Source organism: Lathamus discolor, chromosome 6 (assembly GCF_037157495.1).
Source record: "Lathamus discolor isolate bLatDis1 chromosome 6, bLatDis1.hap1, whole genome shotgun sequence".
NCBI lineage: Eukaryota > Metazoa > Chordata > Aves > Psittaciformes > Psittacidae > Lathamus > Lathamus discolor.
In genome coordinates, this window is record NC_088889.1 from 32,184,762 (window position 1) to 32,204,313 (window position 19,552).

Sequence of the window (19,552 nt, forward strand, 5' to 3'; positions counted from 1 at the left end):
CAGAGGGTCTCCATATTGCTTAAACTGGAGTCTAATCCTCGAGCGTTGATCAGGACTTAACATTTCAGACCTGGAACTCTGCATCATACCCCATGGCTTTAACAATGGCCAAGGCTTGAGTATTAAAGAAAAGCATCATCGTATCATTCACAGTTAAGATGAAAGTAATTTGAATATGTGTGGCATTTCCTTTTTTTTTTTTTTTTTAATGTTGGTACTAGAATCAGTAGTCCCTGGCCTCTTTCCAGACTTCCCTTTTCCGTCTGTCCTCATAGCCAGTAGGATAAAATACTTGCACTTTGTACTTAAAGTACAGTACTTTAACCTATCCTTCACTCCTTGGTCTGGGAGGAATGGTGAGGGAAGGTTTTCTCAGGTATTTCATCAGCCACTGCCAATAGTTCTGCTGTTCAGTTTCCCCAAAATCCCTGCATACTGCCTTTTGTAAAAAAGCTTGATCTTTTAAAATATTTATAGTATATTAATTTTCTTCTGCTTTCAATGACTATCTAGAAAGGTTGTTAGCAGTTTACTATAGAGACTGAAGTGGAAGGACATTGATAGTTCTATGGTGGTGTCTGTTATGATTTGGATCTTAATTTGTGGTGCATTATCCCATCTCAAGGCAGAATTTGAACTCAGTTGTTCAAGCCAGTATTTTATATAATGATATAGAAAGCATTAATACTATGACATTGCTATTAGTTATTATTTTCCATTTATTAATTTGAAAAGAGAGGAAATGTATGTATTTGCCTAATGTGCTTTGAGTGGAATTAGTTGGCACATTTGGGCTAAAGCAATGTTTTCCTGGCATTGGTAGTGCCTGGCATCTCTGATGCATTGTGTTTTTATTCTGATTTTTCACCAAAAACATGCTAAGGTAATTTTTAGTTGCTGAAAAGTGTTTTGCAAGGTGTGGTGTGGGGGTGCTTTTGCATGTATCTGTGTCCTGGGTAGTGCCTGAGTGTTTTTTCAATGCTGCAGTATGGGGTGGTTTTCACTTGCTTTAAACTGCATAATGCACTAATAGCAGAGCTAAATACAGGATTGAAGAGGTCATGAATCAGTCCTAAGACTGCTGTGTTTCTACTTTTTCACCCGCCGTATTCTTTTCACTTCCTTTCTCTCCCTGAATTTCTTTATTGTCCACGTGGTCATATCTCTCCCTTTCTGTGGTGTTATTGAGAAAACTAGATCATTTCAAATGCAGGATTTCCCCCCCTCCAGATGCTTTTCCTTTTGTCCCATGCGTACACCACCGGCCTGTGTTTGCCCTGGGAGATATGCAGATACTGGTCAGGATTAGGTGGCAAAACTGCAGTGAAATGTGCTAAGTTTTGCTGCCAGCTCCTTTCTACTTTTTTTTTTTTTTTTTTTTTTAAATTATGAAATTGATCTTTCAAATAAAGCAGAAAGGGAAGAACCAGAGAAATAACTCTGGAGTTGAAGAGAAGCAAAGAGGGTAAATGTTGGTTGCTTGATCTCAGTGCTGAGGATAACGCAGAGCAGCAAAGATGAGGAATTCCCATAAAAAGTTGAAAGGTCTAGAGGCTCTTTACCTTTTGTAGAAACTTTGAAGTTAAAGGTTTCTCTCAGAGTTGTCCATGTGGTATTTGTCAAACAATATCAACCAACTGAAATGCTCCAGTACAATAGAAAAAAAGAAAAGTTTATCATGTAGTGCAGTATGACTTCATGAAGCATTAAGTAACTTCTGACACAGTTTTCTGTTAGTCTTTTTTGTATATAGAAAATGTATGATCTTTTTACTTAGATTTTTTTTTTTTCCTGGTGATTTCCTGGTTAGCTTTCTCCTTGCTACTTCTGTTTATAGACTCCCCTTATCTTCACCCTTGGAATTTCATTAACCAAAATCTCTGTTCAGGTGTAAGGTCATTGTACCATTGCAAAGTGCTCAACCTTTCTCCTTTACAAGTAATCTTTATGTTAGTGGTTCTGTCCACCAGTCTCTCAAGATTGTTACCATATTAGTAGTTAGGGGAGGAAATATTTTGGCCAAATGAAATAGTAACCTCTGAAATTTTTATCTCACTGACTTAATGGTGGGACTTCTACATCATTTTGGACTGCTATACCTAGTCTGTGTAGAATGTTATGAAGTAGCTTGTTTGGGTTTCTATTAAAATATATTCTTTCTTAATTTTCTGTGTTATAAAATCTGAATCTTCAGACCTCATGTCCTCCCTTGCTGCCTGATTGCATAAGGAAAACAAAAAACTGTCTTGCGACTAGCCTGCTTTCTAGCTTGGTCCCAGATTTGATGAAACAGTTGTAATGATCCGCTGTCAACTTTAAAAGATTTGGAAATATCAACTGTAAGAAAGTACTCTGCAATATTAGAAATATGGATAGTTAATAATTATTCAAAATCAATTATTCCCAATTGTTTGATATTAAAATTAAGACTTTGAAGATAATCTCATGTCACTTCAGTGTAGACATCTGAAGTCTAGCCATAGTATCTATCTAAGCTAGTCATGCTTTGGCTTGCTGTAAGATCTCTCATAAAAAGAATGTTAAATAGTATGTAGAATGAGGTAGTTCTGGAGATACATATGTCTCCATTGATGATAGATCTGTAGATAGCTAAATACCAACTATTAGAGCTATTGTAGAATTTGCGATACGAAAGGACTTGTTAATATCTGTTATCAGTTAGGAAGATATTATAAAATCATTATTAAGGAGACCTATTAATAAAAAAAGTCTAGCAAATGTAAAGTTTCATTCAAAAATATTTTGTGTATTTTCCTTCGGCAGCCTTGCTTTGCATCCTGAACGTGTGTTGGTGGCAACAGGTCAAGTTGGAAAAGAACCGTATATCTGCGTGTGGGACTCGTACACTGTGCAGACTGTATCTGTTATGAAAGATGTTCACACGCATGGTATAGCTTGCTTGGCTTTTGATTTAGATGGTCAGGTATGTAATTAATATTCTTTTTTTTTTTTTCAAACAAATTAACTGTTTATCTGTCACATCTTGTTAAGTAGCTTTGTGGTGTTTTAAGGATATGTATTGGCTCAGGTTTTATCTGCTTATTCTCAAGTTGAGGAGAAAGAAGTTGGCATTACTAATTACTGACAAATACTCATATCTGGCAAGTATAACTTCAAAAGAGTGTTTAATGAAGATGAGGTGGTAGGGAGATCCTTGTGGTTTGTAGGCCACAGGGCAAGGTTATACTAAATGGCTGGAGATATCGGGGCTAGTGGTGCAGGGATGTGTCTTGTGCACAAAGCGATGTTACTTATCTTGGACTCCTAGACACCTTCAGGCAGTATTCCCTTCTCTGTCATGCATTTTTTATGTGTTGGTGACTCTCCACATTTTTGTTATTTGTTCAGAGTCACATATCCTGGATCCTAAGAGTCAAGAAAAACATGCAATATACAGATGAATCACAACAAAAATGTGGTTCCTATTACTGGTCTCTACATGATCACTGTCACAAATGTTGGTCATCTTCAGTCACTGGGAAGGAATATGTGGACTGAAGTGAGGTCAAGCCCATTGTGCTTTTCAAGTTTTTTCTATTACTTGTTCATTTCTCATGCTTCGTGTTGTGCTGTGCCACAGACCCGCTCTCCTCCCCACCCCCAACTGGTCTGCCTAGCTCAGAGAGGCATAATTTATTCTGTATTTATTGTCCTTTGTTAATTGTCTTGGGGAATCTGATGATTCATTGATGCACCTAAAACCAAGGTTACCCTTCAGTCTCCTTGGTTCTGAGAGAAGTTCAGCTAGCTTTATGATATGTTCTTCCATGAGTGTGCCGGGTTATTTTTTGCTTTTTTCTGAGCTGTACTCCACTGTGGAAATACGCGGGTTGGTAACAAGATTTTCTTGTTCTTAGGGGAACTGAGAACATAATTTAATCTCCCTTTTTGAGAAGTCATTGTATTGGCTTATGTCTGGAAAGGCATCACCAAATTTTTTTTGTGATGGGTATGCAATAAGCGTAAAACTAGTTTGCGTTTACTCCTCTCATTCTGCAGTAGGACTGGAATTGAACTGCTTGGAAGCATAGCTGGCATTGAAACTGGTGTTCCTTCTGAGAATATTTTCAAAGATGGAATAGAAAGGATGGACTTTGCAGTATCTGAGAAATTAAAGTTGACATTAATAAATAGGGAGTATGAATAACAATTGTATTGAACTTGCTTCATGTAATTTTGGAGCTTCTCAAACAGTAAAGAAATCATGTTATTGGGAATAAGTTGCTGTCTTCAGGAAAATATTTGCTTAAGTTTGGAGTTTGCTTTTGCTTTTACAAACTCAGTTTTATAACCTATGTAGAAATTGAAATGAAATTTGTCTTTAATGTGTGTAGGTATTAACTGCTGAACAGTGCAAAAACTTTGTCCTTAAAGATTTGCAAAGCTTTCATCTATCAAAATTAAGATGGCACAATTCATGCATAAACTGAACAAAAAGACTTAATTTTCGTTAAAAATAAAACTCAAAGTCTTTTTATCAGCTCTTTAATACTGTTAGTCTTTCTGTTGAGAATTTCTATAGGAAAAACAACGTTTTGACTAGTTAGCAAATAAAGTAAAAGTCTACTGTTGGCTAATATGGTCAATGATTTGTATCAAGAAATCTGGAAAGGAGTAGTTACTCATACACAGAATCAACTAGGTTGGAAAGATGTTTAAATCATCAAGTCCAGCCTTTACTCCAGGACTGCCAAGTCTGCCACTAAGCTATGCACTAAGGGCCTCATCTACATGTTTTTTGAGCACTTCAAGAGATGGTAATTCCACCACTTTCCTGAGCAGCCTGTTCCAATACCTGATCACCCTTTTGGTGAAGAATTTTTTTTCTAATATTCAATCTAAACCTTCCCTGGTGCAGCTGTTTTGAAGAATCAAGCAAAAGACTCTTAAAGCTTTTAAACGTTCTGTTTGTTTCAAGAAGATTGAAGAAAATATTTTTCATTGTATGTCCTGAACTTGTGAAATAAATACTTAAATTCTGCACGTTAAATGTAATTAAAAGTAAACCCAAGTAGTTTCATTAACTTCAGTGAGAGTCTTCCTTTTTGCAAATGTCTCCTGACTGCTGCTTGCCATGTGTGCTATATATAATTATATATATATTAGACATTATAAATCCTAAATATGTTGTTATCTGAGAAGATCTTTATGATCATGATACTGTAACTGAAGAATTATGTCTATGGAAGCTTTGGTATAAGTTGTTGTATCTTTAGCTTTTTTCTATATCAAAATGCAGCTATTGCTTCTAACTCAAATATGTCATGAATTTGTTACAATTCAAAATGATTACTCTAGTTTTCATTAATATACTGAATTTTTAAATGTACTTCTCTTGGACTTTTTTAGCGCTTGGTCTCAGTTGGTTTGGATTCAAAAAACACAGTCTGTGTATGGGACTGGAGAAAAGGAAAATTACTGTCAATGGCTCCTGGTCATACAGACAGAGTAAGTGTAACTGAAGAATTTGGTGTCAGTGTAATTTTAGTTTGTTAAACCATGTCTGTGTAGACATACTAGAGCTATGTCTGAGGGGAAAAAAAACATTTTACGTTTTAGAAATTGAATTTGCATAATGCGTGGATATGTATTAAGATATGTGAAGATATTTTAGATATGCACATTTATTTCTAAAATAAAATGCATAACTCACCGTTTATTTGTCTGTGGTTTGTTGAGACTGTAAGCACGTAGGGGAAGTGCAAAATTAAGGCACTTCCTAGACCCTAATTCCCACATGGGAAATCAAGATGCAAGTAATTGCTTAAATTTTTCTGGTCCGTAAATGAACCTTAATGTTGTTTTATCATGTGATGTAATTACTCTTGTGAAAAAAAAACCCTAAACGGAGCTAATATACGCTGCAGTTTCAGTATTGAATGAGGTGATGAAATGTCATTCCAATAGTTCCATTTAAAGTTTTTCAGACTGTCTGTTAATTGCTACAATTTTTTACTGTTTTAACTGTCCCATGCTAGAAGGGTGATCTCTGCTGACATCTTTGGGCATTTTTTTGTGCAGATATTTGATATTTCTTGGGATTTGTACCAGCCAAACAAGCTTGTCAGCTGTGGCGTGAAACACATCAAGGTAATGAAATAAATGTTAATTCATAAAACATTTAAGCTACAGTAGTTTATATCCTGTAAAATATATAAAAATAGAACCTAAAATAAACATATTATTATAATATAAAAGATCTTCTGTAAGAGTCATATTACTTCTTAGGCACTGCAATCATGGATCACACCTGACTACACTAGACAAGTTATACATACAGTAGAAAACAGACCAACTCTGCTCAACAGAGTTCATGCCCTGGCAGAAGAAATGTGGAAGGAATGAAACAGTTTTCAGTAGCATTGTATGTAATGATCATAATAGAATTTAAAATTTAGATTGTCTTAAAACATGCTGTTTGAAACCACAAGTAGCACAAGACAGGATGCACACGTTTAAGGTGAGTTCATGTAATCAAGTTTCTGATTCTTGAAGAGTTAATGTATTGTTACAATTCAGAGGTAGAATGAATTGAAAAAAACATTTCATACAGTGTGAGAGAGCATGGGAATACTGTGGAAAGAGAAATGGAAATGCTTGTCTTTTCTTTTAATACTTTTCCCTGCTGTTATTCCTACCTTTATCATTTTGAGCACTCTACCAGTTACAAGATTCATAATTCAGACAGTTCATGTCATTTTCAAGCAGAGTGTGCTATGAAATACTATGAAATGCTATGAAATTCGTGTACCAACTACTGTGCAGAAACAGCTCAATTCTGTCAGCAGGATTATCAGTGTTCGATTGTCATCAAATATGTTTCCTAAAGTCATTACCTTCTCCCATGCACTGTCTTCTGTGTTACCACGTAACAGCAGTAGATGGCAGCTTGCAAGTTCTGTGCTGCTGTTATGTGTAGGTTCATGTAGTGGGAAAAATTTTTTGGTTTTCATAAAATGAATTTTTAGATTAATATGTATGTATGGTTTACTGAAGAAAGTGTTCCATGTGTTGGCTAGATTGCACATGCCTTTGATTTAGCATAGCATTTAGCAGGTCATTTACAGATTTCCATAGGCTTGATTAATAATGATCTTTTTTCTACTTCAAGATCTTACAATATGTTGTGCCAGCAGCGATTTAATATATTTATGGTGGCTTTATGATTTAAACCATCTATTTAAATAAGCAAAAGTTTATTTGAGTGACTTTTAAGGCTCTGTGAAGACTTAATATGAATAGCTTTTTAAAAATGGTGTTTCCTTTGAGAAAGCATTAAATGAAAATCTTAATCCAGAGATATATAGGCGTTTAGATCAGGCAAGAGATTTTTGTTGATGTGTATTTTTCTTAAACCGTTGCAGTTCTGGAGCTTGTGTGGCAATTCCTTGACACCAAAACGTGGCGTTTTTGGCAAAACTGGTGATCTCCAAACTATATTGTGCCTAGCCTGTGCAAGGGATGAAGTGACGTATTCTGGTGCACTGAATGGAGATATATATGTATGGAAAGGAATCAACCTTGTAAGGACAATACAAGGAGCACATGCTGTAAGTATATCTCTTTAATGTAAAAAGTTAAATAGATTTCTGGAAAGCTGGAAAGGGCATTGCAAGATCACCTAGTCTGTGTCTCTAAACTATTTCAATGATAGAGACTCAGTATTTCTCATCTGAATATGTTTCCTTTTCTGTCCTTTCTCTCTGTTGCTCAAGATTGCTGTTGTGTTAGAAAGTGAATGCTAGATTGAGATATACGTTTAGGTGTCTATTTATATATTATCTTCCTTTATCATTGATGAGGGACTTAGTAATCAATAGAGCCTGGAATGCATTTAAGTTTATCCTTCAGTAGACTCTGTTCAATTACCCATGCATGGGTATATGTAGTGATATTTTATATGCCGGAGTTGAATACATAGCTGCCTCCCCCAGAGAATATGGATCTACTTTATCTGACCTTCTTTTATGGATTTCTCATTAATCCAGAAGCATCTCTGAAGGCCTGGACTGCTCTATTTAGGTAATTGGTGTTGAAACAAATAAACAGGTCCCCAGAGTGGATCTGGAGCTTCATCCACATCTCTGTCAATTTGGAGATACAACATAGCTGGACACAACTCTTGAGTAGTGCGCTGTTTTCCAACTCTGCTTTGAGCAGGGGTTTGGACTAGAAGCTCTCCAGAGTTTTCCCCAGCATCAGCTATTCTGTCATTCTGTGAATTGAGTCTTACTGGCTGGTTGTCTGATAGCTCTCTGAAGCTGGCTGCTTTTGTGAAGTGTAATGTAAGCACAGACTCCCAGCTTGTTTGTAGACATGTTCATTTAGTTGTTTTAGCTGGACTCAATCACTCTTTCTTGTTCAGTGTTGCTGCCTTTTACTGTCTTCATTCAGCTTTTTAGAACAGTATACAGCTTTGTAAAGTGACGGCATTAGTGAAAGTTAAATTTTTTCAAAAGGGCTTGGTGAGATTTCTTTTAATCAAAGTGTTCAGTGTGAGAATGAAATGATTATATTTTTAGCATGTAAGTTTATATTTTCCATATTCTTTCAAATCATATGGTTTTGTGATTAAAGTAGGGAACAAAAAAGACTTAGTGGTTTGCAGTCTGATTTGTTTCTGGCAATCTGTGAGAGTCCTCATTTCTTCTCATGGTGGTAAGTTATATACAGTAATGTAATGCAAGTTTCAACTTTTAACTTCCCCAAGTATCACTTTAAAACCAAAGCATGTTGTTGGTTTAACCTATGAGGCATGAAGCTGCTAACGTAAATTTACGAAGCTTTATTATGTGCTGGTTGAAGGTTGATGTCTTTTTGTTTGTTTGTTCGTTTTGAAACACATTGCACTTTCTAGATAATATTTAAAATTCCCTTATCAATTTAAAATAGTGTGAAAATACAAGCACATGAGTTCCTGTATTGCAGCTTTGAAAATCTAGGTAAAAATAACAGTAAGTTGTTCTTTCTTATAAGAATAAATTGCATGACTGGATGTATGTATGTAACTGAAGTATTAAAATTACTCTATGATTTGATCAGGTAGAATGGAGGGGACAAATAGTGATGAATGATACATGTGTGGGAGAGGTTGCAGTCAGTCAGTACTAAGGAGACTCCTGGTTTATTGATGATTTAGAAATGTACATTCAGGACAGTGGCAGCTAAACTAATAATTTAAAAGTGACTGGACTGCTTATTCAGACAGCAGTATAATGACAGTGTATCTTATTAGGAGCAAAAATAAAGTTATGAAGAACATGTGTAAGACTATTTTGCGTTTGTGCTTTCTTCATATTCAGATAAATGTATGTATATAAAAAAAATGTATACCCACACATATGCATACTCTCCTTTATGCATCTATAGAAATATTAAATGTATTCAAGAAGGCACAAATTCTAAGCCAAGAAGTATAAAGGGATATTTTAACCTTCAAATATTTCCTGATTGTTACTGTCTACCTTCAAATCTGGTTTTAGTGTTCATACTTTAGTATTCAATAATGTTGTATTCTGATCTGTATTTTCCTAAGGTGATGTGGACATCTACTCTTTGATGCTGAAATTAGTTAAATGAAACTTCTAAAATGCTTATATTGCATATACAGAACTGGATTCCCAGAGGAGAGAGAGTGCACTTTGTCCCATATCCAAAACTGATCAGGAAAAGAGCATCACATCCTATTTGGCGCTGTGGGAGATATCTGTCCTGTATATTCACATATCTGTACTTGGATTATTTGGAGTTGCAACAGTTCATTGCAGAAGAATGCTGTGCTTTTCAACCCTTTCAGTGTGAAATGACCTAACTGATAAATGTGGAGAGCACTTGTTGCTCTATTACTTATGTGCTGTGTCAATTTTGTTGACCACAAGATCAAATTTGAAGTGCTGTGGTCCTTATCTTCAGTAGTGTCAGTGGATGGAGCTCAGGTGACCTTGGAGTATGTCTCATCTAGCCTTCTATTTTTGGCTCTGTCCTTTAGGCTCCATGGAATTGTGCTTTGCAGTACTGAAAATTAAGTAGGGGCAGTAGTTCATGGCTCCGGAATTCATTTTCATGAGAGATTAGTGTCACTACAAATCTCACCAATTTCAGGGGAAAAAAAAAGACCCAATAAAATCTGTTCTGGAAGCTTACTTCCCAACAATATGAAACCTTGCTTTTCAATAAAATATTACCTTAAAGGGTAATATAGCTAGACTATTGTAAGAACAAAATATGGCAGCTTGGAATGTCTCTTCAGCCATACTAAACTATTATTATCATACCTAATAGTGATTTTGCACATAATTTTATAAATCATACGCTTGTTCATTCTTATAAAAGAAAACACAAGGGTAGATGATTACATTTTTTGTGTGCATGTTGTTAAAAGCAGTGTAACCATAATAGGGAATTGATAGAAATTTTCGTTCAGTATGCTGGTGTTATCCCTGCTTCCCTGTTTATCATCCTGAGTCATTACTCCTCAATGGGCTTGCATTAAGCTTATAATTCATTAAAGGAAAGTGTGTCTATTTGCATAAAGTGCCATGTATTCATTTCTTGCAGCATAAACAGTAGGCATCTGAGATGCAGGAAAACATTTTCAAAAGCATGTTAGTCATGTGGGGATATGGTCCATCCAGAGGTAGCGGTCTGCACTAGTACAGAAAACAGGTTCTTTTCGAAGGTTGACTCTCTTTTTTATATTTAACCTTACTGAAAAGACATTTTTTATTTTAAGAGTAATTCAGTGTGAAAAATAAACCAAGCTGTTCTAGTGTAAGCAACTGAGGAAAGAGATAGCAACTTTAACACTAGCAAGCAAAATAAGAATTCACAGCTAAGACGCATTATCTGTCTTCTGTCACAGCAATACTAAGAACTGTAGACGGAGGAAAGAAGAGTTTCTGGCAGATTTCTATCTAAGTTTGAGTAGAAACAAAAAGTTGAAAGCAAATAGGTTGTAATAACTGGAGAATTAGTTGGAAGAGGAGTGGAGAGTTCACTTAATGTAGAAGCAGGAATGAAAAGTAGGAAAAGATGGAAACGATCAGGAATTGGAAGAGCTAAGGCGCAGAGTTCATGTGCAGGGAGTACTGGATAGAAACGGGAAACTCAAATTCTAGTTTTGCTGATCTCTTCTAAACAATAATGCCAAAATGAAAGTTTTAAAAAGAAGAAAGAAAACACCAACATGAATGCATGTCTAAGTTCATTGGGACTGGTAGTACTTCAGGAGATTAATTGTAGGCAATGTATCTGATTCTGAAGAGTTACTATAAACCTTGACTAAATAAAAAAAATTAATCTTTTATTAGATGTCGCACTTTTGTGCCAGTGCAAATTGCGCTATGTAGAGCCTTCTGTTTCTATGTTCTAAATTTGAGGTAGTCTGTGGCTATTAGGGTGTATGTACAAGATGTTACTCGGGTATTAAAACAATAGTGTTATGCTTATTTTAAAACACTGTACTCTTTAAAGATTCTTGTGTGCCTTTGCCTTGCATAGTGAATATACATAAGATGCCTTCTCAGCAGCTGAATAATTTATTTTGAGATAGTCTTTCAGGGGTACACGTTAAAGTTGTGTGGATTGATGTCAGAAACTGAGGTTAAATAACAGGCTCGAGGTTAAATAACAGGCATTCTGTTAAAACTATTGCACGCCTATGTCACTTGGCTGAATAGTAATTAAATATAGATGGAAACAATATAATGAACTTAAATGAATGGTTTTAAGCTGGTGTCATGTACCAATGCATTAAGTTGTGTGGTATTTTTCTCCTGCTTAGATTAGTAATAGATTTGAAAGGAAACTGTCCCCTTACTTCAGCCAGTGAGAGGCGTATAGGCAACTGTTTTCAATTTTTAAATAATAAGCTGATTTTAAATAATATGCCAATTTTTTAACTGTTTTATTAGTGATTTTTTAGACAGGAAGATTAAATTTCACAGTAGTGGCTCTCCACTGTAAGCTTACTGATTCCATCCTTAAATGTTTGCAATACATTTCCTTGCTATGCAAGCATATATTGAGAGACATGATATCTTTGAGTAAATGCTCAACATATGTTGCTTTACATGTTAGCATCTATGTCCTGATTGAATCTAGGAGTAAGAAGGAGTCATGGGTCTTCTTACTGAACTGATATGTTTCCATTCTCCATACTGCTCGGTAGTAGTCAGTTGCTGCTGAAGTTTCCATATGATCTTTCAAGCTTTGTCCTAATTATAGCTAACTGCAGTCATGTGTTTTAGGAATCGCGTAGTGAGAGTAAGTGTGGTGGATTTTATAGAAATGACTGCATTTAGATAAATTAACACTTGATTTTCGTTCATCAAGTTTTTGAGGCAAGATAGGTCCAGCAGCAATAGAAAACCTGAGACAACTTCACTATTAGAAGCTTATTGGTTACAAGCAGTGGCAGTATATTCATAGAGTAGAGACCATCTTTGTCACATTGTTTTTGTACTTGTCCAGCTTTCAACTGTAATTTCTGGTAGACCTTGGCATTTTTTTATTCATTTGCTCTCATTCAGATTTTTTGGGGGTTTGTTTTTTTTTTTTTTTCCTGGGTTGTTTTTTTTTTTTTTCCAAGTTTGAGGGAGCACTGGTGTGATACCAGTTAGTTCTACTGGAAAATAGGAAATACTCTGCATTCTGAGAAAACTGCTCATCAATTTGAGATGTTACTTCCAGAATTTTCCTGTTCATTAGGAAATGTAATGAAAAATGTATAACAGAAGAATGCAGTTCATGTCAAACTTTGTAACTTTTAGGATTGAAGACTTTGATCTATGCTTTTTATTTTGAACACAGTCAATCTTTTTTGCTCATTCAACCAGATCAAAGTCAGTGTAAATGTTTGCCTCTCATTACTGCTAGAAGGCTATTGACCATCAAAAATCAAATTATATATATGACAGTTTCAGGCAGAAGGATTAAGAGAAGCATCAAGACTCCAAAATCGATTTGCATTAACAGTCTTTGCAGTTTCCAAAAGGATACATTTATTGGAAGAATTATGGCTGGCTAAACTATGAGAGCAAGGAATCTGTCTTTCCCCATTAAGTGTCAGCCTATCAATTAAATGAAGAGTAGCTAAACTCAGCTTCTTCCGTTATGTACTTACAGTCTCCATTAATAAGGGACCTTTTTTCTAGTTTTCATCTAATACTCTATTCCAGTGGCACATAGTCTGAGATGAGAATGTCCTGTTGCATTTCAAGAGATTGAGCAAGCACAACATCTGCCAAATCTCCTTGACAACCAGCATGTCCTTTTCAAGACAAGGATATTCTGTGAAATAGAAAACAGATTAATCCTGGATCCACTTGATCTTATCTTCAGAACATTCAGCCAGCTTCCCACATTGCCAAATGTCTGATTCTTTTTTTAATACTGACTAATTAAATCGTGGATTTTGGAAGGAGTTAATTAGAGGAAAGAGAATAATTTTGTTATCAAGGTTGCATTCCAAAAAGAGCTGTAGAAAATTTAAATATGCCAGAACTTGGGCAGAATTCAGTATATGGTACAAAATGTGCCAAAATTCCTCTAGACTTTTATTTGCTCAGTGACACTAAAAGGTTAATGCAGTAAAACACAAGCACACACACAGACATGGAAAGAAATACAGTTTGGGTTGTATTTTTGAAAGATCTCCAGGCTCCTGAAGAAACAGAAAGGATTTTCAGGATGTTGGAGATAATGAAAGTTAGCCTTCTAATCTGCTTATGAGTTAAAAATTCCACTACATTTCTGTTTAGGCATATACTACTTCTCAAAATATGGCTTGCCTTAAAAGTCCATATCTTAAGGATGGACATGACACATCAAAAAATTCTGAGTTGTCATAGAATCATAGAATAGTTAGGGTTGGAAAGGACCTCAAGATCATCTAGTTCCAACCCCCCTGCCATGGGCAGGGACACCTCACACTAAACCATCCCACACAAGGCTTCATCCAACCTGGCCTTGAACACCGCCAGGGATGGAGCACTCACAGCCTCCCTGGGCAACCCATTCCAATGTCTCACCACCCTAACAGGAAAGAATTTCCTCCTTATATCCAATCTAAACTTCCCCTGTTTAAGTTTGAACCCATTACCCCTTGTCCTGTCACTACAGTCCCTGACAAAGAGTCCCTCCCCAGCATCCCTATAGGCCCCCTTCAGATACTGGAAGGCTGCTATTAGGTCCCCATGCAGCCTTCTCTTCTCCAGGCTGAGCAGCCCCAACTTCCTCAGCCTATCTTCATACGGGAGGTGCTCCAGTCCCCTGATCATCCTCGTGGCCCTCCTCTGGACTTGTTCCAGCAGTTCCATGTCCTTTTTATGTTGAGGACACCAGACCTGCACACAATACTCCAAGTGGGGTCTCACAAGAGCAGAGTAGAGGAGCAGGATCACCTCTTTCGACCTGCTGGTCATGTTCCTTTTGATGCAGCCCAGGATACGGTTGGCTTTCTGGGCTGCGAGCGCACACTGCCGGCTCATGTTCATTTTCTCATTGACCAGCACCCCCAAGTCCTTCTCTGCAGGGCCGCTCTGATTTGTCACCCTAGTCTTTCAGTTTTGATTATCATTTGACATTCTAGTAATAATATGGGATTTTTTTTTTTGTGAAAAGTGAGATTTTATTTTATTTTTTTTCCTCTCAACTTGAAAAATGATGTACTCGTTACTGAATGCTAGAGAAGCAAACACAGTCCATACTTCATTATGATCAGGCCATGATGATATTTTCCTGAGTTATAATTCTAGTAGAAAAAAACAGGTTGGTAGGAGAGAAGAGTCATGAGTTCCTGGGAATCCTGACAACCCACAACACTGGGTGCCAGTTTGTTCTGTGAGCATACAGCTTTATTTGCCCCCCAAAGCTAATCTCTCATTTGCAAGTTGCATTCACTTTGGGGGTTAATGTACTTCATTACCCCAAGCAGACTATTGGAACTTTACATTTACTTCTTTACAAAACAGAAATTTCAGAACAGTGTTATAGAAGATATACGCATGTTATTGGCTGTTCTACCTTCTTTTAGACAAGAATACAGAGACAAGTTTTTCCTTCCATGGTTTTTAATGCTCTCCTATTTTGTCATAGCTGAATATTAAATATTTTGAAGAAATACAGAACTTTCTTTTTTCTTTTTTACTTCTAATAGGCTTATTACCCAAAGTTGCCTTTTCAGCATCTTTGCTTACTGAAATATGTGAGCTACTTCTGGAAATAAGACTAGTGAGTCCAGGCAAAGGGTGTGTGCTCTTTAGATGAGGCATCATGTATACGTCAAATCTAGTGGTTCTGTAGATATATGGTATCTTTGGTTTAATAATAGATATATCATCCTTGCCTTGTCTTTATCCTGAAAAAGCACATACCAAGTGAGTTCAAGACGGTTTGTTAGGTTTGGTTTCCTGATGTCTACCTTTAAAATAAGAGCTTTATATTATGTAGTTTTAAATGACATAAAGGGATCACTGTGTTCCTCTGTATTTTGCTTCTGAACTTTAATGTTAAATTCATCTTCCTTAGCTTAAAATATAAAACATGCCTAATATTTTCTTCCTAGTTGCATAAAGACTGAGTAATAGCAACAAAGGCCCTGAAACAAGCCTAATGGAGATCAGTAGATATCAACCTTCTGACATTTGTGGGAGGTGGACCAGGCCCTAAGGCAAGAGGATGTGAAAGTAAACTCTAGGGATAAGAAGCAACATCACTACAATCAACCTCATGCAGTATTGCAAAAATTCTCGTATCTTATTCTTTATCATTGAGTGTGAATTCTGCTCATATTTGAATTTTTTCTATATTTATTTGACTCATATTTAAAGCTTGTATTAGTTGCATATGTTTATGCTATTGTCAGCAGCATAACAGGTAGGAATACGGGAAGACAATCAATACCAACATGAGCAAGAGTTCCATTTTCTGTATTGATGTATCTAATCTGTGTATACTGTTAAAAATAACTTTCTTCTCTCTTTAGGCAGGAATCTTCAGCATGAATGCATGTGAAGAGGGGTTTGCCACTGGTGGCAGGGATGGCTGTGTTCGCTTGTGGGACTTAAATTTTAAACCAATTACTGTGATTGATCTCAGGGAAACAGACCAAGGATATAAAGGTAAAAATAAGTTTGCGATTTTTGGTATACCAATAAGGTAGGAAATTTACCAGTGTTTTGAACAAAAAAAGACTTAAAAAACAAACAACCAAAAAGGTTGTTTCGTGTATGTCACTGTGAACTATTTGCTAGAAAAGAAATTTGATCATGCCACTAGTGTGAAAGTCATGTAGTCCTTCAGAGTTACTGCAAAACGTACTGTGAAGCTGTAGACACAGATTTTTTTTTTCTTTAAGTCAGTAAAACACACATCTTTTCTGTAGTACAGGAGTTTTTAACAAGGAGCAGCAAAATCTTAAGAGAACTTAAAACATACAGTGAGATCAGTGTAAAACAGTGGAGTACAAAAATTGCACTTGTTGTCTAAATTTTCACAAAAACTATTTAGAAGTTATCTACAGTTTCATAGAACTTAGAATGCTGCTTGCATATACATATATCTTCAACTACAGTTTGTCATGCTGAAATTTTAAATGCGGCAGTCTATAGCATGTTTTGTTAGCGTTCTAGATATTGTTGGTGTAGTGATTCAGGAACAGAACACAAAAGTATACTAAAGCACTAATATCACTTACAGCATTGCTTTTGTTGGCATTTGGTTTTCTTTGCCCACAGTCACTTCATTATTTTCTAATATCTTGCAAAGAATTTGACAGTGTGGTCCAGCGTCCGATGGCAATCAGATACTCAGGGTCAGTAAATAATTGACTGCAAGTTGATTCTTAGTATTCTGTAATTGACTTGGCATTCCAACCAAGATAGTGAAGTATTGCAATAAGATAGAATAAGTTTCATTTTAAATGCCCTTTGGTACAGTGGCTTTGTTTTGATTTTAAATTGACTTAGCTGCTTTTTTTGAGCTCTGTTGAAATGTGTGTTTTATTCCCCATTTTATTCTTTCAGTCTTGCTCTTCACTCAAGATTGTTTCCTTTACTTTTGGTGGAAAAGACTCTTACCATGAGCTCTTGGTTCTTGATCACTTATGTGACCTCTGTCCTCATCTTTTAACTTCTCAAACGGCTTTGGCAGAGCTAATAGCTTTTAAAAAATGCTATCTTTAATAAATTCAGTTTCCTGAATCTTTTCACTTCAGTCTTTTTTTTTCTTACTCTATTCTTTTGAGGATTGCCTTTATGACCTGTCCTACTTTTATTCTTAATTGCATTTTCTGCTGCTGCTGAACCTCACCTCTTGGTACTTTTATCTGTGAACATAAACTCAAGTTCTGTATCCCTGTGAGTGTCTTGCAGAGCAATTAGTTGACTCTTGATATGTCTCCAAGTAGTCAAATTGTTTCTCAAAATATCTTTCTCCACAATAAGAGATTCCAAATTACTAAGACACATCTTAATCATCCTTCATCAAGATTAGGGTTGTTTCTTTCTTTTTCTTTTTCTTTTTCTTTTTCTTTTTCTTTTTTTTTTTTAAATCACTGTAGACAATATAGCCATATAATGTCTAGATCATAGGGTTGAGTGGTGAGGTGGTTATATTCACCAGTGCAGCACAATAGGAACAAATCTGTAAGACAGAACAATCAGTGTGGAGGATTAAAGTAGCACAATACATATGCATTTTGAGGAGTGTTTGAGGGATGTTAGCTCTAGTTGGATTCAGTGGTCTGAACACTTTATTGCAGTTGGAGTGTACTAAGTGCATTCTTGGAGCACATCTTTCAGTTCTGTTTTGTATGGAGGGAGTCTTATTTGTGCACTTGAAGGCTATCTTGTAATATAAAGCATGCTAAGTAGGCACAATCAGGAGCTTTGCTTTGAAAGCAGGCTTTGTCAGAATTAAAATGTCGGTGCAGATCCACCAGACTGGCCTGCTAACCCACCCATTCACTGTTTCTGAGTTGCAAATTTTTCTTCAATGTAAATTTAATAACATAAGGTGGCTCTTTTCTCTACGTAGTTAAAAGTATTTTTCAGAAGCATGTCAACTCATATCGGTACAATATTCTTTTCAACTGATAGGTAAAACTGTGTCTCATATTAATGCAGAGCAGTTTTTCAAATATCATCCTTGAGCTATCCTGCACATAAATTAAGGCAAAGTGAATCAAGTTAGGCATTGCTACCATCTGGTTATCTGCACCTGAAACTGGCAAAATTAAGTTGCGCTATCAAAGTGTAACAAGCATGGCCTGTTTTAAAAGGTGCATATTCCTAAAATTGGGCACCCAAGTCTGGATTCCCAGTTACAGCAGTCCTAACTTCCATTTTGTTATTCTCAACCTTATCTATAAACAAGTACATCCTCTGAGTGCTCACTTTCACTGTAAGCCTATAAACTGAATTAGTTAACTAGAAATGCACATTGGAATTCCATCATAGACCCTTTTCATCTCTTTATATGTTGTTTTGTTTTGATTTAGTTTTGTTTTCTATTTAGTGAGAAAAATAATTCTGGATATTATTAAGATGTTACAAAGATTTGCTTTAGGGGGAGCATCTCAGGCACAGCCTGGGAAGAACTAGGCTCTTTAATTGTCTTATGTACAATACATGTTCCACTGATGCTTTTGTCACTTATAAAACGTAGGTTCATCTAGCTAGTACTAAGGTCCGTGGTTTGATCAGAAGTTGTAATTTATATTCTCTGCTACCTTTGTTGAAATTTAAAGACATGAAATGTATAATTCCAGATACAAATGTCAGTATTACCTTTCTCTGTCAGAGATCTTGTCATACGTGAATTGGTTACATGCCCTTTATTAAAATAAGGGTCACATTTTAGATTTTTTTGTAATACTAAGCTTGAAAAGTTAATGTTATAAGGGCAGTATGTGTTATGTGGAATTCATAAAAGGAGTAAATGGAGGAATAAGAGAAGGTATATGGATACTTCTTGACATTTACTTGCTTTTATGCTTTGTCATGTGCTACATAACCTTTGTTTCACAAATTCTCAGGATGTATCTTTTAGTAACAATCTCTTCTACAGGTCTGTCTGTAAGAAGTGTTTGCTGGAGAGGAGACCATATACTTGTTGGGACACAAGACAGTGAAATTTTTGAAATTGTGGTGCATGAGCGTAATAAGCCTTTCCTGATAATGCAGGGGCACTGTGAAGGAGAGCTCTGGGCTTTGGCTGTCCATCCTACAAAACCTCTAGCAATGACTGGAAGTGATGATCGATCAGTCAGGTTAAATATTGTTTGTTTGTTTAACTGTGTACAGTTTTATAGAAACAGCTTATTTGGTAGATAACTTGATAAAAATGTAGATATTTTAGAATGTGGCATTGATCCAGTTAAGTTACACATGAGATTAGTGTAAATTACTCTCCAGTAATAAAATATAGTCAAAACATATATTTCACAAAAAATGAAGTGTACAAAACCTGAACAAATTTAATTTAGGCTAACATTAAGCTCTCATACGCAAGTATTCTGTGTTTCCTTTTA

General features: G+C 35.9%; 1 protein-coding gene across 5 annotated transcripts in view; it reads left to right on the forward strand.

The window, feature by feature from the left end:
* EML5 (EMAP like 5) overlaps nucleotides 1-19,552 on the forward strand; it is a 101,987-nt gene that overhangs the window by 16,748 nt on the left and 65,687 nt on the right. For all 5 annotated transcript variants that reach the window (XR_010613973.1, XM_065685869.1, XM_065685870.1 and 2 more), the window contains exons 2-7: nucleotides 2,785-2,944; nucleotides 5,371-5,469; nucleotides 6,043-6,111; nucleotides 7,386-7,571; nucleotides 16,007-16,142; nucleotides 19,090-19,291. Coding sequence is in view for 4 of the 5 variants with exons in the window: in XM_065685869.1 (XP_065541941.1) it covers nucleotides 2,785-2,944; nucleotides 5,371-5,469; nucleotides 6,043-6,111; nucleotides 7,386-7,571; nucleotides 16,007-16,142; nucleotides 19,090-19,291 (852 nt within the window). In the remaining variant the exon portion in view is untranslated. The remainder of the gene's footprint in view (nucleotides 1-2,784; nucleotides 2,945-5,370; nucleotides 5,470-6,042; nucleotides 6,112-7,385; nucleotides 7,572-16,006; nucleotides 16,143-19,089; nucleotides 19,292-19,552) is intronic.